The 20,613-nt window shown below is 53.9% G+C and overlaps 1 protein-coding gene across 5 annotated transcripts in view; it reads left to right on the top strand.

The window, feature by feature from the left end:
* Nucleotides 1–17,763, top strand: part of PYROXD2 (pyridine nucleotide-disulphide oxidoreductase domain 2) — a 30,916-nt gene extending 13,153 nt beyond the window's left edge. The window contains exons 6-16 of one of the 5 annotated variants that reach the window (XM_045784645.2): nt 734–887; nt 2,876–2,937; nt 3,032–3,129; nt 5,106–5,247; nt 5,622–5,756; nt 7,049–7,121; nt 7,354–7,510; nt 9,683–9,837; nt 10,516–10,622; nt 12,118–12,238; nt 13,530–17,763. In XM_045784645.2, the coding sequence (XP_045640601.2) occupies nt 734–887; nt 2,876–2,937; nt 3,032–3,129; nt 5,106–5,247; nt 5,622–5,756; nt 7,049–7,121; nt 7,354–7,510; nt 9,683–9,837; nt 10,516–10,622; nt 12,118–12,238; nt 13,530–13,534 (1,209 nt within the window). In that variant the 3' untranslated portion in view covers nt 13,535–17,763. Of the gene's footprint in view, nt 1–733; nt 888–2,875; nt 2,938–3,031; nt 3,130–5,105; nt 5,248–5,621; nt 5,757–7,048; nt 7,122–7,353; nt 7,511–9,682; nt 9,838–10,515; nt 10,623–10,718; nt 11,199–11,868; nt 12,096–12,117; nt 12,239–13,214; nt 13,472–13,529 lie in introns of those variants that run through there. The other 4 variants (XM_045784639.2, XM_045784631.2, XM_087862820.1 and 1 more) reach the window with 4 other exon arrangements.
* Nucleotides 17,764–20,613: the final 2,850 nt, after the last annotated feature.

The following is a 20,613-nucleotide window of genomic DNA, read 5'->3' on the forward strand; positions in this document are numbered from 1 at the left end:
TGAAATAGATTCTGGAAAGAAGGAAGGAAGGAAGGAAGGAAGGAAGGAAGGAAGGAAGGAAGGAAGGAAGGAAGGAAGGGAGGGAGGAAGGGAGGAAGGAAGGAAGAGGGAGGAAGGGAGAGAGGAAGGGAGAGAGAGAAAGAAAGAAGAAAAGAGGAAAAGAAAAGAAAAGAAAAAAAAAGAAAACAAAACAAAAGGATTTTGTTATTGGGGCTTGTGGGGTGAAGGGATGTAGACTTCTGTTTCTGCATATGTCAAGAGGACGTAGGAGATTTGCAGACCAGGAAAGAACAGTATCATGCTGGAATACAGGGGAAGAGGTCTTACTTTGACCAGTAATAGATGGAAAGACAGGACAGAGAGAAGAAACTTTGAAGTGGTTTTCTGGTTTATCACAGAGACCACATGCTAGGATACTTGCACTTTTCTGTGGCTGACAGCTGGTCTCGGCCAGCATAACCCTTTATCCCTGCCACCACCCTCGTGGCTCATCAGCTCAGGATCTCTCTGGCCTCCCCTAGTGCTGACATCAGCTCACAGGCCTGGAACTGGGAGTGATTTACCATGCCGAGCTGAGCCAAGGCTGGGTGTGAGGCCTGAGGAGCCACGGAGGCTCGGCTAGGAGCCACAGGCCGTGGCAGGGGAGGGCGGTGGGATGGAGGGCAGAGCGTGGGGGCAATGACCTCGTGGGATGCTAAGCACTGGGGCCTTGACTCAGAGCTCTCTGTTCTAGGCTTTTCCCAAATATGAGGCGTTCATGAATCGGTTGGCATTAGCCATAGACCCTCTGCTGGATGCAGCCCCCGTGGACTTGGCGGCCTTCCAGAGAGGTTCCCTGCTGCAAAGGCTCCAGGCGCTCTCCACACTCAAGCCCGTGCTGCAGGCAGGTAAGTCCAAAATGCAGGCATCAGGCATGATGAGTGACCTTCAGGGAGCGGAGCCCATTTTCTTGACGATTGGACATGAGCGTGAACCTTCATAAGCCTGCCAACTGTCGCCAGTGAATAGGGGCTGCCCGGAGCACTCCGGTGAGCAGACGTCGGCCTGCTGCCCTAGAAATAGACCCTGAGACAAAGGCTTACGTGCATGTAGTTCGTCGTGAAGGGTGACCCCAAGGAAAGGGGGAGCGAAATTGGCAAGAGGGACAGTCAGTCCCAGGGTGTGCTACTGTGCTGGCCCCCACCGTGGGTGACAGGTGCTGGATCCTGGGAGGACCACCAAGGTAGCCTCATGAAGTGCACGTCAGGACCATTGCCAAGAGAAAGAAAGGGGAGACATTTATCCATCGGGTTCTGTCCCCCGCTGGTCAAAAATGGCCCCATGGGGGGCTCCTGGGTGGCACAGCGGTTAAGCGTCTGCCTCCGGCTCAGGGCGTGATCCCGGTGTTATGGGATCGAGCCCCACATCAGGCTCCTCCGCTATGAGCCTGCTTCTTCCTCTCCCACTCCCCCTGCTTGTGTTCCCTCTCTCGCTGGCTGTCTCTATCTCTGTCGAATAAATAAATAAAATCTTAAAAAGAAAAAATGGCCCCATGGGTTTAACTCCCACCTGGGGCATTAACCTCGGGGCTGTGCACCCATGGGTGCCACGTGGGTTCCCGTGGGTGTCCTGTCGTGGTGCCAGCGACAGCCCGGGGAGGAAATGAAGGGCGCATCCTACGGATCTGAGGTGAGATGCTGTTGGCTTTTACCACGTGAGGCTGACTGAAGCCCGCGTGGAGCTCGTCACCACAGTCGCGGCTACAATAGGAGAGAGAGGTGGAGAGAATTTGAAGAGAGGCCCCCATACAGAAGGACGCTAGATTTGGGCTCAGCAAGAAAACATTCTGTGATGAATTAGTGACGTCTGCCACGGGTACGAGAAGGCACGTTTCACCAAGCGTGCTGCTATTTTCTACCATTCCTCCTGGATACGAAGTCCGGGTTAGCTTCTGTGTTCTGGAAAAGTGCTGAATGAGGTCGCTATGGCTACAAAATGGCTGCCTAACAACTACAAAACTCAGGGGCATACATAAATGAACATCAGTCCCGCAGTCCGGTCTGGTCCGGTCTCGCACGTGGGTTCCCGGCTGGGGCACATCAGCCAGCCTACCTGTGCTCCAGGTGCTTCCCACCCTCGTCCTGGAAGCAGCAGGCTGGTCCACGCATGGCCTTCTTACGTCAAAGGCAGAAGCGTGGAGGGCAAGCGCCAGTGGGCGGGCCAGTTTCAAGCGTCTGTTTGCACCCCATCTGTGAACATCCCATCGGCCGAAGCAAATCACGTGGGTGAGCCCAGAATCGAGGAGCAGGGCAGGTCACCCCAGCTACAGTGGGGAGGCACCACCTAGTCACATGGAAAAAGTGTGCAGACACGGGGAGCGGTGAAGGATCGGAGCCAGTAGAATGTATCACAAATGCCAAAAGTAGACCTTGCCTCTCAGAGGACCAGTCCAAGGGGCTTCACGCGATCCAGTTGATTGAGCAAGTGCTGTGTGCCAGACGCTAAGCCAGGCATGGGGCCAGGAGAGCTAGAGATCACAGCCCATGCCCTCAGGGCCGCACTGCCCGGTGAGTCTCCGAGGCGGTGAGAATCAGCTTCCGAGCAGTGGACCGGCCAAGCTGGCCACCCCCCAGGAGATGGGCCTTACAGAGTTCAAGGTAAGGGAATAAGGTACAAGTGAACCTTTTTCCAAAAATAATTCCAACCACTAAAATGTATTCAATACCTATGAACTTGCAAACACTTTACATACATCATTTAATCCTTACAGTAGCTCTTGGGGATATGAAATATTACTCCCGTTTTACAGATAAAGGGACAGGAACAGCGATAGCACAGATTAGAATGACTTCTTCTTGCCTGTCTCGATTTATGTTTTACGGGTCTTCTCTTTTAGGTCGCGTGCTGGGAGCCCAGCTGCCCCAATATTACCAGGTCCTCACAGCTCCAATTACAAAGGTGAGGGGCTCCCCAGCCTCAGGCTGGACCCCACAGTGGGGACTCTCCCCACCGAGGCCCTTCTGCCCTTCTCCCTGCCATTTTGCTGTCCCAGGTGCTGGATCAATGGTTTGAGTCCGAGCCTCTAAAAGCCACTCTGGCCACGGATGCTGTGATTGGAGCCATGACGAGTCCCCACACTCCGGGGAGTGGGTGAGTGTGCGACAGGGGCGTGGGGTACAGAGGGAGCGGAGTAATCTCGAGAGAGTACAACAGCTGTCACTCACCAAGCTCTCCCAGCGAGCCAGGCCCGAAGTCAAGCACTCATCGAAACCTCAAAGCAATACCTGAGAGCCATGGTTCAGAGAGGGACAGGTCTTGCCCCAAGTCACACAGCTAGTCGTGGCAGAGCTGATTTCCAGCTGACCCCCCAAATCGTCCTCCTTAGCCACCACTCCCTACTGCCCCAGCGAGAAAAGCCTCTCTCCCACTGTGATGGCTCAACACAATCAGCTTCCTGCTCTTTCTCCTCCACTTCCCCTTCTCCTCCTTTCTCTCTCTCCCTTCTACCCCCTCTTCTCTCTGTCCCTTCTTGCTATCTCTTCTCCCACAAAGTTCCACTGCCCCTCTGTCCCCCACAGATCCTTTCCCTGGGTTTCAGGACAGGCACGCACAGACGCCTTCACCAGGGTGGGGTGCTGCCTTTCCCTTTGGGGGGGGCGTGTTGAGAGCTGAGCCAAGAGGGGCAGCAAGACCCAGTGAAGTCTGTACCCGTGGTGCGACTTAATGGGCCCCTTGTGGCAGGAATGGAGGGTGTGTGTGTTGGGACAGAGGATGCCGCCAAGTGTTGGGCCATTTCCAGCGCATCAGAAGATGTAGCTAGAAGCTGTCAACGTGGCTTTTCTCTCAAAGGATGAGAACCACCCTTGGACGTGGCTTTTCAGCACTCATAAGCCAGCTCCAAATTCCCCAGAGGGCCATGGAAAGGGGGGTTGGCAGCGGTCACCCTTCGTTGGCCAGCTCTGTGATCCACCAGCCAATTTGGATCTCCCACGGGGGCCTCCTGTCCTCTTCTCTGTGGCTCGCCGGGAGGCGCGTCTACGGCCCACGTGTGAAGTGCGCCTCTAAGTGATTTGTTTCTTCGTTAATCCCTCCAGTGAGTAGTGACGGAGCCTGACCTGTGCCAGGTGCTGAGATCCTCATAGGAGGGGTAGAGCAAGTGACGGTCGTGGAGTTCTGTGAGGGTTAGGATTGGGGCGGAGCAGGGAAGCAACGTGTCCAGGGTCAGAGGAGGCCTCCCTGAGGAAGAGACGTTTAATCGGAGACTCTCAGGACAGGAGGAATTAGCTAAACAGACACGAGGGAGGAAGGGGCTTCTAGGCTGCCAGACCAGCCCGTGCAAACGCTGGGGGCTGAGCAGGGACCCTGTGGAGGTTTGCTTTGGCGGGAGTGCAGGCTGCAAGGGGGAGCGTGGTGAGGGATGCGGCTGGAGCCCTTGGAGGCCTGTTCAGAGCCTGGCCATGGCCCCGAGAGCAGTGCTGAGCCAGCGAAGGCATCGGAGGAGAGAAGCGACAGGACTTGGCTGGGGGTTGCGGTGGGGCTCCAGGTCTGCAGGGAAGAAAGCGTGGGAGAAGGTGATCCAACTAGAAAGACACGACTGCAGGAGCTGCAGGAAGAAAGGAGAGGCCTGCACCAGGGAAGAGGCCTCAGGGAGCGGGAACTGGAAAGTTCTTTGGGAGGCAGGGTTGATGGCGCCTGACTGCACGGAGGCGGTGAGGCACGGGTGCGAGTCACGACTGGCCCCCAGCGTTCTGCGGGAAACGGAAGCTGCCGTCACCAGGATGGGGACAATGAAGGAAAAACAGGCTGGGGATGGGGAAGAGATGGGTTTCAGCTGCCGGCCAAAAAGCCCCACTGAAGTGGGAACGTCCGTCCGGGGTAGCGGGCGCTCGGCACCGCCGCGTGGTCGGTGCTAAAGCTCCGCCCATAGACACGGTCGCGTGGGGAGAGAACATAGGCTCGAGGCAAAAGGCCCGTAGGGAGCCCGGAGCCTGTTTCAAGGCTGATGGGAAAGGCAGCAGGGGGCAGGGAGGGGCTGAAGGTACCAGGAAGAAAGGACTGTTTGCACCTAGAGCTCTGGGGAGTTTAAACTGCGCCTCCAACCACTGACCCCAACCGTCTGTCCTCAGGTATGTGCTGCTACATCACGTGATGGGGGGCCTGGAGGGGGTGCAGGGGGCCTGGGGCTATGTCCAGGGGGGCATGGGTGCCCTCTCTGATGCCATCTCAAGCTCAGCGACCGCACACGGAGCAAGCGTCTTCACTGAAAAGGTGAATGCCCCCCCGACCCTGATTATTTGCAAGGCTCCCAGTATAGAATAAAATGTCCTATTCGGAAGCTTCTTCATTTTACTGATGCACGAAGTGGGGCTTTGGAATCAAGGGGCAAGTTTACGCAGCCTGTTAATGGCTGAGCAGCTGTCAACCAGGTCCTGTTCTCCTGACCACCCCCTTTGAAGGCTCTGGCCCCTAAGCCCCATTAGAGCTGAGCCTTTGCGTTGGAGCGGGTGGACTGCCGCAGGGCCGGCGTGGGTCCAGATGGGGAAGCTGTGAGCATCCACGAGCAGCAGACTGGAAACCCCCCAAGCTCCAACCTGTGTTTTCCTTCCTGGGGGGTTTCCGGGGCCTGCCTCTGGGGGCTCTAGACGGTGGCTGCAGTGCTGGTGAGCAACAAAGGGCGCATCCAAGGAGTCGTGCTGCAAGACGGCTCGGAGGTGAGGAGCAAAGTGGTGCTGTCCAACGCGTCCCCGCAGGCCACCTTCCTGAAGCTGACCCCACAGGTGAGGCCTGGGGGCCGGGCACAGGATGTCCGCGGGGGGTGTTGGTCCAGGGCACGGGGACCGCATGAGGACGGGAGACGCAAGTGCCAGGTCTCCGCACTGGGGGAAGCCAGTCCTTCTATCCCCCACCCAACAGGCAGGGAGCAAGCAGGGAAGAAGCCTCACACGTGAGGAGAAGGGTCCAGGGGCATGAGGTGACCTAGGCCATGCAGCTGGCAATTGGCAGAACCAGAGCTAGAACCGGGTCCGACTTCCCATCCGGAGTTAGCCTCCCGCCCTGACGCGCTGCTCTAACCAACTCCGACTCCACTGTCTGTGTCGGTTGCCTGTGGCCGTTATCAGAGCTGCGTGAAACAACCACACAGCTTCTGGGCCTTTAATAAGAAATACTGACGTAGCACGCAGAACCGGAGAGTTCAGTTGAACTTGGCTGAGCTCGGCTGCTCTGGGCTTGCTCACGCACCTGCCGTCAGCTGTGGGTCAACCAGTGGGCCCCGCTCACCTTGCTGGCCTCGCTCCTGTGCCCAGGCTGGCTGGCTGTGCCAAGTCCGAGACAGTTTCTGCTGGAATGACCGGGTTGACTAGCTCCGCTCTGTGTGTCTTTCATTCTCCAGTATGATAAGTCCAGGCATTTCTCAGGGTCTGGCCGAGGGCAAAAGTGAGCAAACTCGCTCATGCAGGTGGTTTTCAGGATTCTGTTTGCGTCCTAGTTACTAATGGTCACCTTGTCCCAAACCCAGAGTCACAGTGGGAAGATGTTACAAAGGTGTGCGGATACAGGGAGGGGTGAGGATTGGGGGCAATTTTTGTAACCGATCGCACCTTCCCTGTCACCAAAACCTATGATAATACGTTTATGAGTATGAACTCCCAGCCATTCTTGGGACTACTTGGGGAGACAAGGCACCACTTTTTCTGAGTGATTCCACTAAGAAAATTCAACAAACATCAGTTCAAAAGCATCTTGCTTAGACAATTCTGAGATAATCAAGACTTCCAAGAGCTTACAGACCAGAGGAGAAAAGGGGCTTTCAGCCCATTGGCCATATCCAAAGTAGGAGTTGGTGTGGGCCATTTACATTCGCTCTGGGAGTTCAGAGGAAGAAGTGGTTAGTGATGAGCTGGGGCGGGGGATCCAGGAGAGCTTCACAGAGGAGGTGCTTTGGCTGAGCTCTGAAAGATGGAAAGGATTTCTGGCAGTGGAGGTTGGGGGACCACCCTGAGCAAAGGAAGAAGGCAGCCCCCTTAGGGCCTCAGCCATCCCCAGGCCTTTTCATGGAACCTTCTTCCAGGAATGGCTTCCTAAGGAGTTCGTGGAGAAAATCTCCCAGCTGGACACCAAGTCACCTGCTACCAAGATCAACGGTAAGAGGTCTGCAGACTGCAGAGCTGTCTCTTTTGACATTATCAGGGTGAGAAATCTCCCGGTGTGGGAAAAACTTATCATCATCTCTAGTCCCTCACCTCCACCCTGCCCCCCCATACTTTTTTTTTCCAATCCACCGCTTGGGTGACCGGGGTGATGGGTAGATAAGGAGGATCCTGGTGGTCAAGAACACAGGCCTTTGGGCCCTCACCCTCCTCTTTGGTCCCTCAGTGGCTGTCGACAGGCTGCCTGATTTCCTGGCGGCCCCCAATGCTCCCGGAGGCCAGCCACTGCCCCATCACCAGTGCTCCATCCACCTGAACTGTGAAGACACACTCCTCCTCCACCAGGCCTTCGAGGATGCCATGGAGGGCCTGCCTTCCCACAGGTGGGTGGGCCCTGGGCTTTGTGTCCCCTGGGACACTCTTACACGCATGGGCACGTGGGGCGGAGGTGCCTGTCCAGACGCAGCGAGGATTGCCTCTTACTTCTGGTGTTTAACAGTCAGAGGGTCTTCAGATCTGCCGAAATCCACACCTAAGTTCTAAGGATAGGAAGTACATCCCAGGCGACAAATCAGTGGCCAGGGCAGGTGAGGAGTAAAGAGTAGGACGCCGTGCAGCCAAGCGTCACAGATTAGCTGTGGGGCAAAGGATGGCAGGGAGAACAGCGCTGGTATTTGGGAAGAATTGGAGAAAATGCTTTCTAGGAGAGAAGGGGTCTCTCTGACTCACAGCCCATCAGAGGGCACGCGCTCATCCGATCCCCCTGCTTTGTATTCTCTTGTCTCTGACAAGCCGCCTTCATGCAAAACTTGTGGAAGCATTCCTACCTCCCGGTATCTCCATCCTCCCGGGAACAGGCAGGGATGTTACAGGAGTATCTTTCTGTACTGTCAGCTGTCCGCCAAAGCTTGTTGAAAACCTGTCCTGTGTGGGACTCTGTAGTGAGTATGGGTTAGGGGAGTTGGGGGTCAGGCAGGGGCCTGCAACAGACACAAAGCTTATCAGGGCAGGCACACAGATATTTATAGCATGACGTAAGGAGGATGTGCGCCCTGGGAGAAGGCTAGAAGGCAATGTCCATTTATTCGTTCATAACTATTTTGGAGCCCCTACTCTGTATCAGGCTCAGTCCAGGGACCTGGGCACAGAGCAGCAAGCAAAGTCAACATGGCCTCTGCCCTCGGTTCACTGACCTTCTTTGGTGGAAGGCAAGGCAATCAACAAACATGCATGGATAGTATGGAGAAAAATAGATCAGAGGAACAGATGGTTCGCTAGTCTTCACGAGGTGGTCAGGAAAGAAAGGCATCTCTGACAGCATGGCGTTTGAGCTGAGACCCAAAGGAAATGAGAATAAAAGTCTTATAAATATCTGAGGAAGAATATCCAGGCAGAGGACAAGTCACGTGCAAAGGCCCTGGGGCAGGAGTGGACTGCTGTGTTGGAGGCACAGGGATGTAGCCAGAGAGGCTGGAGAAAGAGAACCTGGGAGCAAGGGGAAGGGGGAGGGTCCTAGAGCTGCAGCTGGGCCTTGTTAGCCACTCCTGGCTTTTACTCCTGGAAAGTTTGTGCTGAGCCTGATTTCCATTTTGGAAAGACCACTCTGGCCACTGTTTGGAGGAAAAAAGGCATCTGTTGCAGTTGGTTACTATTGCAGAGTCCAAAGGACAGGAGTCGGTGGTCTGGCCCAGGGTGGGGACGGTGGAAGTGATGAGAAGTGGCCAGACACTGAATATTTGAAGGTGAAGTCGGCAGCGTTTGCTGCTGGAGAGGAAGTAGGTTGCGAGCAAAAGAGGTGCCACCGGAAGATGGTGTTTGTCTTTATAAACAAGGGGAGCCTGGTATGGGGGGGAGGAGCAGGCTTTAGGCATTCGGGTTTGGACAAGTTGCTTTAGAGATGCCTGGTGGCCATGCAGGTTCAGAGGATACATGGCAAGTGAGGGATGCAGGCTGAAAGGGCATTTCCCGTGGCCTCGAAGGTGGTCCGATTTGGAGATTAGAGGGCAAAATGTGCTCCAAACAGACAGGGCATTGTGAGCAGGGGCGGGGCTGGAAACAGGTCGGGGTTCTGTTGAGTGGCCGCAGCCCCAGCAGCTCTGGTCGGCACAGGCTAGTCAGGGAAAGGTGGGCAGAGAGGGGTAACCTGGGTTGAAATCTGGCCATGCGAGCACCTGCTGCTGTGGGCCTGGCCCCTTCCCTCGGGCTTGCTGTCTGCTGGGCCTGGAGAGGTTTGAGACCCGCCAGAGTGTGGGCTGTGGTGGAGGCAGGTGGGGGCAGGCACGCAGGTCAGGGAGGCTGAGTGGGACCTGAGACCCCGGGCGGTGGCGGCTGGGGGGGTGCCTCAGGGGCTGGGAGCTCCCTGGGTGGTCTGGATCGACCCGGGGGTACGCAGCCCACGCAGGAGAGCACCCGGCCACGGCCCCACAGGCACCACATCGTCTCACCCCAGGCCTTCCTTCCTTTTGTCGCTGTCCCCTCAGAGCCGCTCCCGGCCCCTTCCCTCGGGGCAGCCGCTGTTCTTCACACCTGACCCTCTCTCCTCCCCTCTGCGGCAGGCCTATGATTGAACTCTGCATCCCTTCCTCGATGGACCCCACCCTGGCTCCCCCCGGCTGCCATGTGGTCTCGCTCTTCACTCAGTACACGCCCTACACGCTGGCTGGGGGCAAGGTGTGGGACGAGCAGGAGAGAAACGCATATGCAGACAGAGGTAAAGCCGGCAGACTGTCCTGTCTCCACAGTGATAGCCGGGACCCCTCCCCTGCTGATTGCCCCATTCAGGATTAACAGCTGTGAAGTCCTGTCCCAGAGGGAGAAAAGCACCCAACGGAACCTAAGTCAGCACAGTGAATGCCTGCTGGGGCCAGACACTGGGCTAAGAAAGCCTAGAAGACACAGTTCCTGTCCTTAAGTTGCTCACAGTCCAATCGCGGTTTGGGGGAAACCAATCTCACAATACAACGTACTATGTGAACCGAAGGAGGAAGCTGTTTGCCAGAGAGACACGGAGAGCTTTCCAAAGGAAGGGACATTTGAGCTGGGTTGTAAAGGATGAATAGGAGTTGGCCAGACAGCAGTGGGCATTCCAAGCAAAGAAACAACTTGAGCAAAGCAAGGAGGCGAGAAAGCTTTGCATATTCATGGGAGACAAGTAACTTTGTGGTCAGGGTTGGGGTGAACAGGGTAGACCCACAGGCCTTTGTAATGAATTATTTACTTGTCCATGGACTGTTTTTATTTTTTGCTTATTGAGATATGATTTGCATATGATAAACCCATTTTAAGTGTGTAGTTTAATGAATTTTCATGAAGTTGCCAAGTTGTGGAATCCTAGCACCTTCTCTTCATCCTCCTCACACCATCTTATTCTCTGCTCTTTGGTACCCAGTGTTCGACTGCATCGAGGCCTATGCCCCTGGCTTCAAGGGCTCCGTGGTGGGCAGGGACATCCTCACGCCACCTGATTTGGAGAGAATCTTCGGGCTTCCTGGAGGGGTGAGTATAAGACTGGGGGTCCTTCATCACATTCTTCTCCCTGCACCCCCACCCCTGGCATGCCCGCTCGGCTTTCCCTTGTCCCTCCACACCCAGCCTGTATCGGGAAGGGAGGATGGTGCAGAGACCACAGTGGAAGGGGACAGAGAAATGGTCCGTCCCAGGGAGTGCGGAGAAGTGAGGAGATCAGACAGGAGAGACGGTGCCTGCTGAGCATGTCACCAGGACAGTGGCCCCCCTATCTGGACATCCATGGCCACCTCTCCCATCCGCCTTTCTTCAGAGGGAGCTCCCATCTTAAGGCTTTGGATTTGCCTCTGATTTATCAAAACCCCGTGGAGACTGGGGGCAGAGGGACCAGCTAGGAGGCCAGGTCCATACGACAGCCACCAGCTTCATGGGGCTCCTGGTGGCTTCCGTGGGGCGAGGCCAAACGGAGGCAGGCTGCACGTGCACCAGTCTCCAGAGGCTTAGGATGAAAAAAATGTAACACATCTCATTAATAATTTTTATATCAATCACATGTTGAAATGATCATGTTTTGTGTCTATTAGGTTAAATAAAATATATTGTTGACATTCATTTCACCGGTTTCTTTTTAAATTGTAATGTGGTTCCTAGAAAATAAGAATTGCATACGTGGCTCATGTTGTGTTTGTATCGGACAGCGCTGGTCTGGAAATAGTGGACCAGGCAGTGGGGAGGGAGCGGAGCGGAGGGAGAGGGGAGGCGTAGGGCCGGCAGAACTGAGAAGTCTCGGTACAGTGTGCTTACAGAGGTCTGGCCGGAGTGACAGGAAGGGTCTGCCTGGAGGCCCAGGCAGGGAAGGGGATGCCACCACCAAGGTGGGGAAGGTGGGAGAGAGCAGACTAGGCAGGGCAGGACAAGCTCAGCTTGGGACACGCTGAGAGGGTTAGCCAGAGGGCCATCTCTGTGGTGACGTCCGGCAGGTGTCAGTCTTCTTGTCTAGACCTGTCCCGTGAATCTGAACTTCCCCCTGGCACTTGCTCCCCATTTCCTGGCTGCTCGGACCCAGGCCAGGGGACCAGAACTGAGCTCGAGTCCGTTGCCCCTTGCCTGCCATCTACGGTGACTCTGCTGGGATATGAACCCCCAGGGCCCCAGGCTCAAGCGGGTGTCATGGCCAAGGCTGCCAAAATAAGTCGAATCCTCCATTTTTCAAACACAGGAGGATTTATAGTCCTCAGCAAAACCCATAAAATCTCCCTCTTCTTTCCCCTTTCAGTTCCCTCCTACCCTGAAGGTGCTCCTCACCTTTATTTCGTCCTGAAAAGTGCTCTGGAAAACTCCATCCCCAGCCCGAGGACATGCACCTGTTCTCTCTCTTTCCCTCCTCTTTCTGCTTCATAAGAATCCAAGAAAACATGCTGGAAGGAGAAGAACCTTCCTGGGAGGGGAGGAGAGGGAGAAATGCGCAAAGGCGGTGAAGCCGCGAACACTCCTATGTTAACCGCCACGGCCCTGCCTCCCGCAGAACATCTTCCACTGCGCCATGACCCTGGACCAGCTCTACTTTGCCCGCCCCACGCCCCTGCACTCCAGCTACCGCTGTCCCCTCCAGGGCCTGTATCTCTGTGGAAGCGGCGCCCACCCCGGTGAGTGCCCCTGGGCCCCTTCCCTGTGCTGCTGGGATCAGCAGTGTGGGAGGCAGGGGGAGAGGGGGGCGAGCAGGGACCTCCCACGAGAACAAGCCGTCCCCCATACTCAGGCTTCTCAGGAGAGGCGCAGCGGGTGCCTCTGCCAGCTGGCCATACCCTCCACCCTTGGGGTAGCTCACACCTCCTCCTTGAAAGGTCTGAGACTGGGTCGCAGAGATGGCCCTCCAAATGCCAGCTTTGGGCTGAGAGAGACCCATGTCCCTGAATCCCCCCTCCAGAGTTTAGACCCCTACAGGTTGGTAATGTTGGGTTTCTCAATTAAAAATTCTTCCCCGGGGGCGCCTGGGTGGCTCAGTCGTTAAGCGCCTGCCTTTGGCTCAGGACGTGATCCCGGCGTTCCGGGATTGAGCCCCACATCAGGCTCCTCCACTAGGAGCCTGCTTCTTCCTCTCCCACTCCCCCTGCTTGTGTTCCCTCTCTCACTGGCTGTCTCTCTCTGTCAAATATAAATAAATAAATAAATAAATAAATAAATAAATAAATAAATAAATAAATAAATCTTTAAAAAAAAAAATCTTCCCGGCCTCTACTCCAAGCCTGACTGACCTGGCCAAGGCTGCCATTGGCTCTGGACACGTCCCAGAGAGGTCTGTACTCCCACAGCTTCCCTCTCACACCCTGAGTCTCCCCAGTTTCGCCACCCAGCACCCTGACCTCCAGACTGAGGGGGGCACTTGCTTGGACTGCACGCTGGGCCCCCTGCTCAGAGCTCTGGTGGAAGAGGACGGTGGAAGAGGACGGGAGGCGAGCCCAGAATCCGTCCTAATAGTCGTCCTGGGGGCTTCTGATGCCCGCAGTCCGAGCACCGGCCCCCAGGGACCCCCGCTCAGCTTCCCTGCAAGCCCTGGCCCGGCCTGCTCCCTGGGGAGGGTTGTGAGCACAGCTTAGTTCCTCCTGGGTGATTGCCTTCCAGGAGGAGGCGTCATGGGAGCCGCTGGACGCAATGCAGCCCATGTTGTCTTCAGAGACCTCAAGAGCATGTGACCTGAACCAACTCTGACCTTGAGATTTTAAGCCCCTATTGGGTCAGCGTCCCAGGATATGGCCGGGGGCCGACAAGCCCTCATGCTCAAGCCACGTACAGGTTATGTTTGACACTTGTGAGCCTTGCACCCCAGACTTCCTAGATGAACTGGTGTTGTTTTATTAAAATGAGTGTTTTACATAGTTTGTGGGTTTTTTCTGTATCTTTTCTATGTATTAGTAGGTATTTGCATTTGTTCCCTAGGTTAGCTTTCTCTATGTGTTCGTCAGTGCACGGGACTATGTGATAACAGGTGGGGTAAGCTTGTCCGGGAGACTCAGTCTTCTCACCTCGGCTCCAAACAGTCCACGTGACCGCATAAGACTTCAGTGCAAGCGCCCCTGCTCACTGCTGGGTCCCGCTACCGGCGACACCAGGGGACTGGCCTGGGGAGGCCTCATCTACTGCTGTCACATTCCTGGCAAACTGTAAGAAAGGACCCAATTCCCCGACGAGCCACAGAGCCATCCATAGGGGCCAGGGGTCCGAACGAAGTTTGGCATCTCAAGCCATCAAAACCAGCTGTCAGGAAACAGCAGTCAAGGGTAAGGGCGAAGTGGATGCAGCTGAGGGCCACCTGGGAGCTCACATTCCTGATTCGAGAACGTTCAACCTCCTACCTCCCATGAGCTATACCTGGCACATCACTAAACCCTTTAGGTGGAAACCCGTGTTACTCTCAAGTGAATTGGGACGTCGCTCTTCATCAGAAAGATTCATACAGACGCCCCATAGGTGACGCGGCTCTCCCGGCCTGCTTCTCCGATTCCAGCAGCCAGGGCTGCTGTGGTCCAGGGAGCCCCAGCGGCAGCGGGGAGGCAGAAGGTTCTCGGGGCATCTGTTTCCTCCCCTATCCAGGAACATTTCTACAGACTGAGATACAGCCATGTCATTACTTAGTCTTGCTCAGCTCAGATTTTCCATCTGTAAAGGGGCTGCTTTAAAGATCAAGACAAGAGGTCGCGCTTTGGTCCAGGATCGGGCGCGCCGTCAGCACTCAGTCCGCGGCGGCGGTCTGGCTGCTAAGCCTGTCGGTGAAGGTGCTGCTGTCGTTTCTGTGTCCTGCAGAAGGGGAGCTCCTCAGCATTGTTTAAGCTGGCGCCCAGGCCTGAAACCCGCCTGCAAGCGGCAGCATGACGAGAGTGGAGCAGAGTGACCTGTGAGTCCACGGAGGTTTTTCCGGAAGAAGGGCAGCCACACTAAGGTCCCTATTCGGCTCTGGCACAAGTGACCCTCTGAGCCTGTTGAAGATCTCTTTCTGGTCGAGATGCACTTTTCTCACTTGCCCTCAAGCCCCCACTGGCTTCCTCCCGGGCACCCAAGGGGGGGAAATGTTTGGAAGAGTGGGAGGAAGGGAGGGAGGGAGAGGCATGTGGGGTGGAGGGCAAGTGCTGAAATCCCTAGTCAGACAGGTCTTCCTTCCCTGCGAAGTCAGGTGCCTGGTTTCCGTCCCCCGTCTCAGCACCCCCGCTCCCGGCACTGGCGAACGAGGAGCAGGACTGAATGGCACACAGGCACCTGCCCAGTCCCCGGAGCCTGGGGCCCAGCTCTTCTGCTCTGGGGCTTCAGAGTGTCGGTGATGGGGGTGGGCTGGTGAATAAAGGTCACAAAAGCTTGTAGGAATGTAAGAAAATTTTAAAACATAATAAGACAGAACATAAAAAGCAAACACAATCTTGCCTGCGGAGAAAATCACCGCTACTATTTACTTCCAGTCTTTTAGATCGTTCGGATCATGTTCCGTATCCGCATGTGGGTTTTACATCTTCATTTCGTTTTAATTCATGTCATGAGCATTTTTCAGTCATAAAAATTCATTGAAAACAATATTTTTCATAGCTGCCCGATGCTCTCTTGTAAGGATGTGCCATAACTGGTGATGGGGCACTGAGCTCGGCCTCCGCCTTGACCGCTAACCAGCAGCAGCCTCAGGCCTGAAAGCCGCTCTTGAACTGCGTCGACGTCTCCTTGAGGGATTCGCCAGCGTGTCTGCCTGGGTGCAGCCGCTGTCCAGCCACACATTCCCTCACGGAGGAGCACAGAGGACAAGTGGAAAGAAGGGAAAGAGCATTCTTCGCACAGAGAGGAAACGTTTCCCACTGTTTGGTGACTTCCTGTCCCTGGGAAGATGACATTTGGCCCAGACCAAAAGATACGATCGATGGATCGGGCTCGGCACTATGGGGTGCCTTGGCTCCTACGAGCCCCTGGCAGGCCCCCCGGCCGAGCAAGGGGGATTGGGATTTCCCTAAGTGCTGACTGCAAATTGGCCGTGGATCGGGCAATGGGTCCCTTGTTGACTTCAGAATGTGAAACTTTACAAGGATAAATAAGTCGGTGCCATACTGTTACCTGATTTACAGTTGCCCGTTCCCCCCAGAGCGGTAGGGAACACTTCCTCCGAGGCACCGTTGTCTAAAAACCCAAAGTGCCTAGGAGCCTCACCTGGTTAAGTCATTAGGTCACGTGGGCAGCCCCTCCTGCTCCGATGGCCCCTGGGTGATGGTGTCCAGCGTCCGGGTGAGAAGTGAGGTTTATAGCCCTGGGGGGAATTAGGGCGTCCTCGTTGGAGGAATGACAGATGTGGCTGGCCGAGCCACCTGCAGGCCTTGGGAATGTGCATTTTTCTGACACATGTTCTGTTTGCAAAGCATTTGACAATGCTGAGTTTTCTGTGGGACACTGACATCATGTCCACGGCAAAAGCACAGATGAGACTTGCCCGAGCACAGGGCAGCATTCTGTGGGGGATTGGAAAAACATGAAATAAAAAGGAACACAAAATGCAAATGAGAAACTCAAATGGACAGCAAATCTGAAAAAAATATTAACTTCACCAAGAATCGATGAAATGCAATTACAACTAAACTACCATGTTTTGCTTATAAAACTGAGGAAGATTCTTGTAACAGAAACTTGCCAGGGTGGGCAAAGCAGATGCTCTCCTGCATAAATTTGTATTTGATGAGGCACAAAACCAACATTCAAAAGTCAACCCATTTGGTGGGCGACTCAACCTCTTGTTATGTAGCCTAAGGAAAATATCAGAGGTGTCCCGAAAGACACACAAAATATGTATGCCCTGCACCCCACCAATCCAGCCCCGGGTACATATCCAGCAGACATGCTTATGTGTGTTCACAAAAGACACATACTAAGCCCCTCCTGGCAGCACTGTTTGTAATACCTCCAAACTGGAAACTACCCACGTGCCCATCAACAGTAGAACGAACAAGTCAGTTGTGGTATATCCGTACTGTGGACTCCTATTCAGCGATGAGACGACCTAGACCCACGTGCCCCAAGACCGTGTTGAGTCAAGAAAACCAGATACAGGGGCGCCTGGGTGGCTCAGTCTTTTAGTGTCTGCCTTCAGCTCAGGTTGTGATCCCGGCGTTCTGGGATCGAGCCCCACATCAGGCTCCTCTGCTGGGAGCCTGCTTCTTCCTCTCCCACAACCCCTGCTTGTGTTCCCTCTCTCGCTGGCTGTCTCTCTGTCTGTCAAATAAATAAATAAAATCTTTAAAAACAAAAAACAAGTAAAAAGTAATCTCTGCTGTTAAAGATCCACCTTTGAGGGTGTTAGGAACTGGAAGGGAGACTGAGGAGGGCTCTGGAGTGCTGGTAATGTTCTGGTGTTTGATTTGTGTGATGGTTACACACATGTGTTCAGTCTACAAAAAATTCATGGAGCTCTACACTTAGGATGTTGCCGTTTTCTGTCCGTATGTTATACCTGAATAGAAAGTTAAAAAGAAAACAGCTTGGTGCCTGGCACAAAATGATTTTACTTACTAGCATCATTACCGTAAAGCTCTTACTTACTGGCAAAGCCCTAGCTCTGAGTCTAGACTAGGATGGGGAATGAGGAGGAGGGTAAAAAGGAAAAAAAGAGGGGAAAGGACAGGAGGGATGTGGTGGACAGACCCTCAAAGTGCCCCTACCCACGACCCCTTCTTCCTGCTCTTCCTCCCCATGTGTGACTCCTCCCTTTGAGTGTGGGCAGGACCTGTGACTTGCTTCTAACCAACAGACTATGACAAAGGTGATGGGATGTATGTGACTGTGTCATGAAAGATAACAGTGCCCGTCTTGCAGGAAGCTCTCTCTCCCCGGCTGGCTGTGAGGAAGCAGGGGCCACGTTGTGAAGCCCTACATGGCAAGTCACTGAGGTGGCCTCCAGGTTCTGAGAACAGCCAACAGCCAGCAAAAAAGCCTGAAGCCCTCAGTCCTACAGGCTGAAGGAACTGAATGCTGCCAACAGCCGTGTGAGCAGGGAAATGGCTCCTTCCCCAGTTGAGTCTCCAGATGACAGTGCAGCCCTGGCCTATGCCTGGATTGCAGCCCCGTGAGACCATAAGCAGAGGATCCAGCTATACCTGCCGGGAGTCCTGACCTATATAAACCATGAGTTAATAAATGGGTATTGTTTTAAGTTTGCGGTAATGTGTTACACAGCAACAGATGATGCAAGAGAGGCCAGCCAGATCTGGGCACAAAATGTTTCTGAGAATACAAATTTAATTTGTGGCCCTAGATCACAAAATATTTCCATTTAAAATGACCCTGGGATATGGAAGTCTCTTGGTGGGGCTATGCCTGGAGTCAGCCATCACTGAGCTCAACAGTCAGACAGACCTGGGTTTGGATCCTGACTCTAGTGACATTTGACCTGAGCTAAGTTTCTTTACTCTTTTGAGTCTCAGTTTCTTCCAATCAATGGGGATCATGATATTTTGCGTGACACAAGGCATACAACAAAGATCAGGTTTTTTTCTTCCTTACAAAATGACATGCTGCCACACTGAGAAGCAGTGTGCTCAGACAGGATGAGAGGCAGTCTGGAACATTCTGGGCCCACCTGAAGTAAAGGAATGAAATTAAAGCTACTATATGAAGAACTGGAGCAAGATCTCCTTTGGTTCGGGTTTGGAGATCTCTCAGAAAGAGGACCCCCAAGTTAAGAGCTTCTTTTCTGGGACAGCAGCACACACACACACACACACACACACGTACACACACGCACACACACACGTACACCTCTACAATAAACTACACCAACTCACACACACAGATCAATATGTCAGGGCAAGAGAGAAAGAAGCAGGCAGGGCCGTTTGCCAAAGACAGAATTGGTGTGTGGGCTGCTGAGCTGTATTTCTGGTCCAATAAATCAATCTGCCTTGAATGAGCTCCTGCGACTCCATGACTGTAATTGGAGCTACCTTCCTCAGGGGCTGTTTGTTACGTTCAAGGTCAGGTGACAAGTACAGGTTTTCAGAGTCAGGCACAGTCAATCTTCACCTGCCTCTGGGAAGAGCTCTGCAATATCTGGAGTATCAGCTAAAAACTAGTCCGTCTGCGAGCTGCGGAAAACTTGGTAGGAATAGAATTGAACTAACCTCTCATTTCTCTCCTTGTTAGATTTCCAAGCTCACGTCAACATTCTCCCTAGGATGCCTCCTCTAAAAACAACGTCTCCATTAATTTGCAATTTGTTGAGTCTTGCTGTAGCAGAAGGATCTGGGCACCAACCCCCCCCCCCAAAAAAAACCCCAGAAAATACTAACCACTGCTGGTTATTGATTCCCGATCCTGTGTCAGGCACTGCACCAACCATGCATTTCTCGTGCATTACTTCACTTAAAGCCACAACAAACCCAGGAGTCAACTACACCAGCTGTGTGTGTTCATAACCGAGGAAACGAGCCAACGACGTTTAACAGCTTACGCAAGGTCACAAAGCTGGGAGCTGACACAAGCAGGATTTGAACTGAAGTCTTTCTCACACCAAAGGTCATGTTCTGAGCAAGAAGCTACACTCTGGATCCAACTAGTGGACAACTGGTTATATCATAATCAAGTCCCACTAACTGCTGACTGATTTAGCTGTAGGGCTGCACGTGAATGTCAAGCCATGATCCCCAGTCTCAGCGCATCTAAGCTCTAGCGGGGGAGCCAAAGGACACGCATATAAAGGATCAGAACCTCTCCGGGGCCATGCGATTCTGCACAGAGCACACCAGTGAAACGTGACGGAGATGCAGCTGCCTGAGAGCCGGCGGGCTCAGGGAGTATTTCCTCCAGCAGAGGAACGCGAGCGACAGTGAGATGGCCCTACACTTCATGGGGGAAAGACTCATGGGTTGAAAAGGATGAAGAGGGCATTCTGCTTCCTCCAGGGTACCATGTGGCAAAGGCAGGGGGGTGAACATGGGCAGACAGAGTGGGCTGGGTTTCCACTGGAGAAACTGGGTAAATGAGTTCAGGAACAGACAGTTGGCTGGGAAGAGGATTTGTGAAAAGCAGTGAAGGGAAATAGGAGGGACCAAAGGCTCAAGCTACTGGGAAACTTCATGTCTGGCTGAAGGTGGGCTTCGTTCTACAAGCAACGTGGAGTTCGTTTGAAAAGATATTGGGGATTTTACGCAAGTTGGAGGATGGCCATTCCCTTCACTTCTCTAAATGGCCACATTCACAGTGTTGGCAGAGACCATCCAGGGCAAGCTTTTGCGTTGCCCTCATTCCCTCTCTTGGCTCTCTCCCGAAGCACTCAGATGAGCTGTTCAGAGAAGAGAGGGAGCTAGGATGGGATGTTGTCTCCAGGAGGCTAGAACCAGTTTTTCAGACCATCACACCCAGCTGTGTGCCCTGGCCAGGAGTTCAGTGCGGGGTGTCAGCAGAAGCCTGTGGGGCTTCTCCTGGTCTCTGTAGAAAGTCCTGTCACTAGCAGACTCAATGCCAAAGGCTCCTTATTCACCCCTGTCGCAAGAGAGACCCCAGCTGGGGGACCTGGATTTGGGCAGCTTCGGTTAACATCCCCCTGCTTTTTTGTTAGAGATGTTTGTAAACCCTTGTAAAAGTAACAACCCCTGGAGCCTTTCATTCTGAGAGCAGCCCGGACGCTTCTGCCGTGAGCACCTGCTCGGCGTTGTGCAGCGGACCTACGTTTCATCGAGGATCGGGGCAGGTGGAAACCCAGGGGCTGGGTTTCCCCTGGAGAAGGCAGAAACTCGTCTGCACACTGTATACACTGGAGCAGCCCATATTTGGTTTGGGAAGAAGGTTAATAATAGTGAACAAACTTCCTTGAAGGGATGGCCTAAAGGGCAACTGGTTATTAAGAGGAAAAAAATAAAACCAACACCACTGCTTTTACAGTAACTCTCCTCAGTCTATGATGAGAAAACCTCTCTTCTGTATAAACGACCTCCTAATGTGAGTCATCCCGAGACCCAGCTCCCAACCTGTAGTCCAGGAAGCAGGGGCATCACGGAGCAGTCAGGTG

The sequence above is a fragment of the Ursus americanus genome, chromosome 6 (assembly GCF_024610735.1).
Source record: "Ursus americanus isolate L20-20 chromosome 6, mUrsAme1.1.p, whole genome shotgun sequence".
Taxonomy (NCBI): domain Eukaryota; kingdom Metazoa; phylum Chordata; class Mammalia; order Carnivora; family Ursidae; genus Ursus; species Ursus americanus.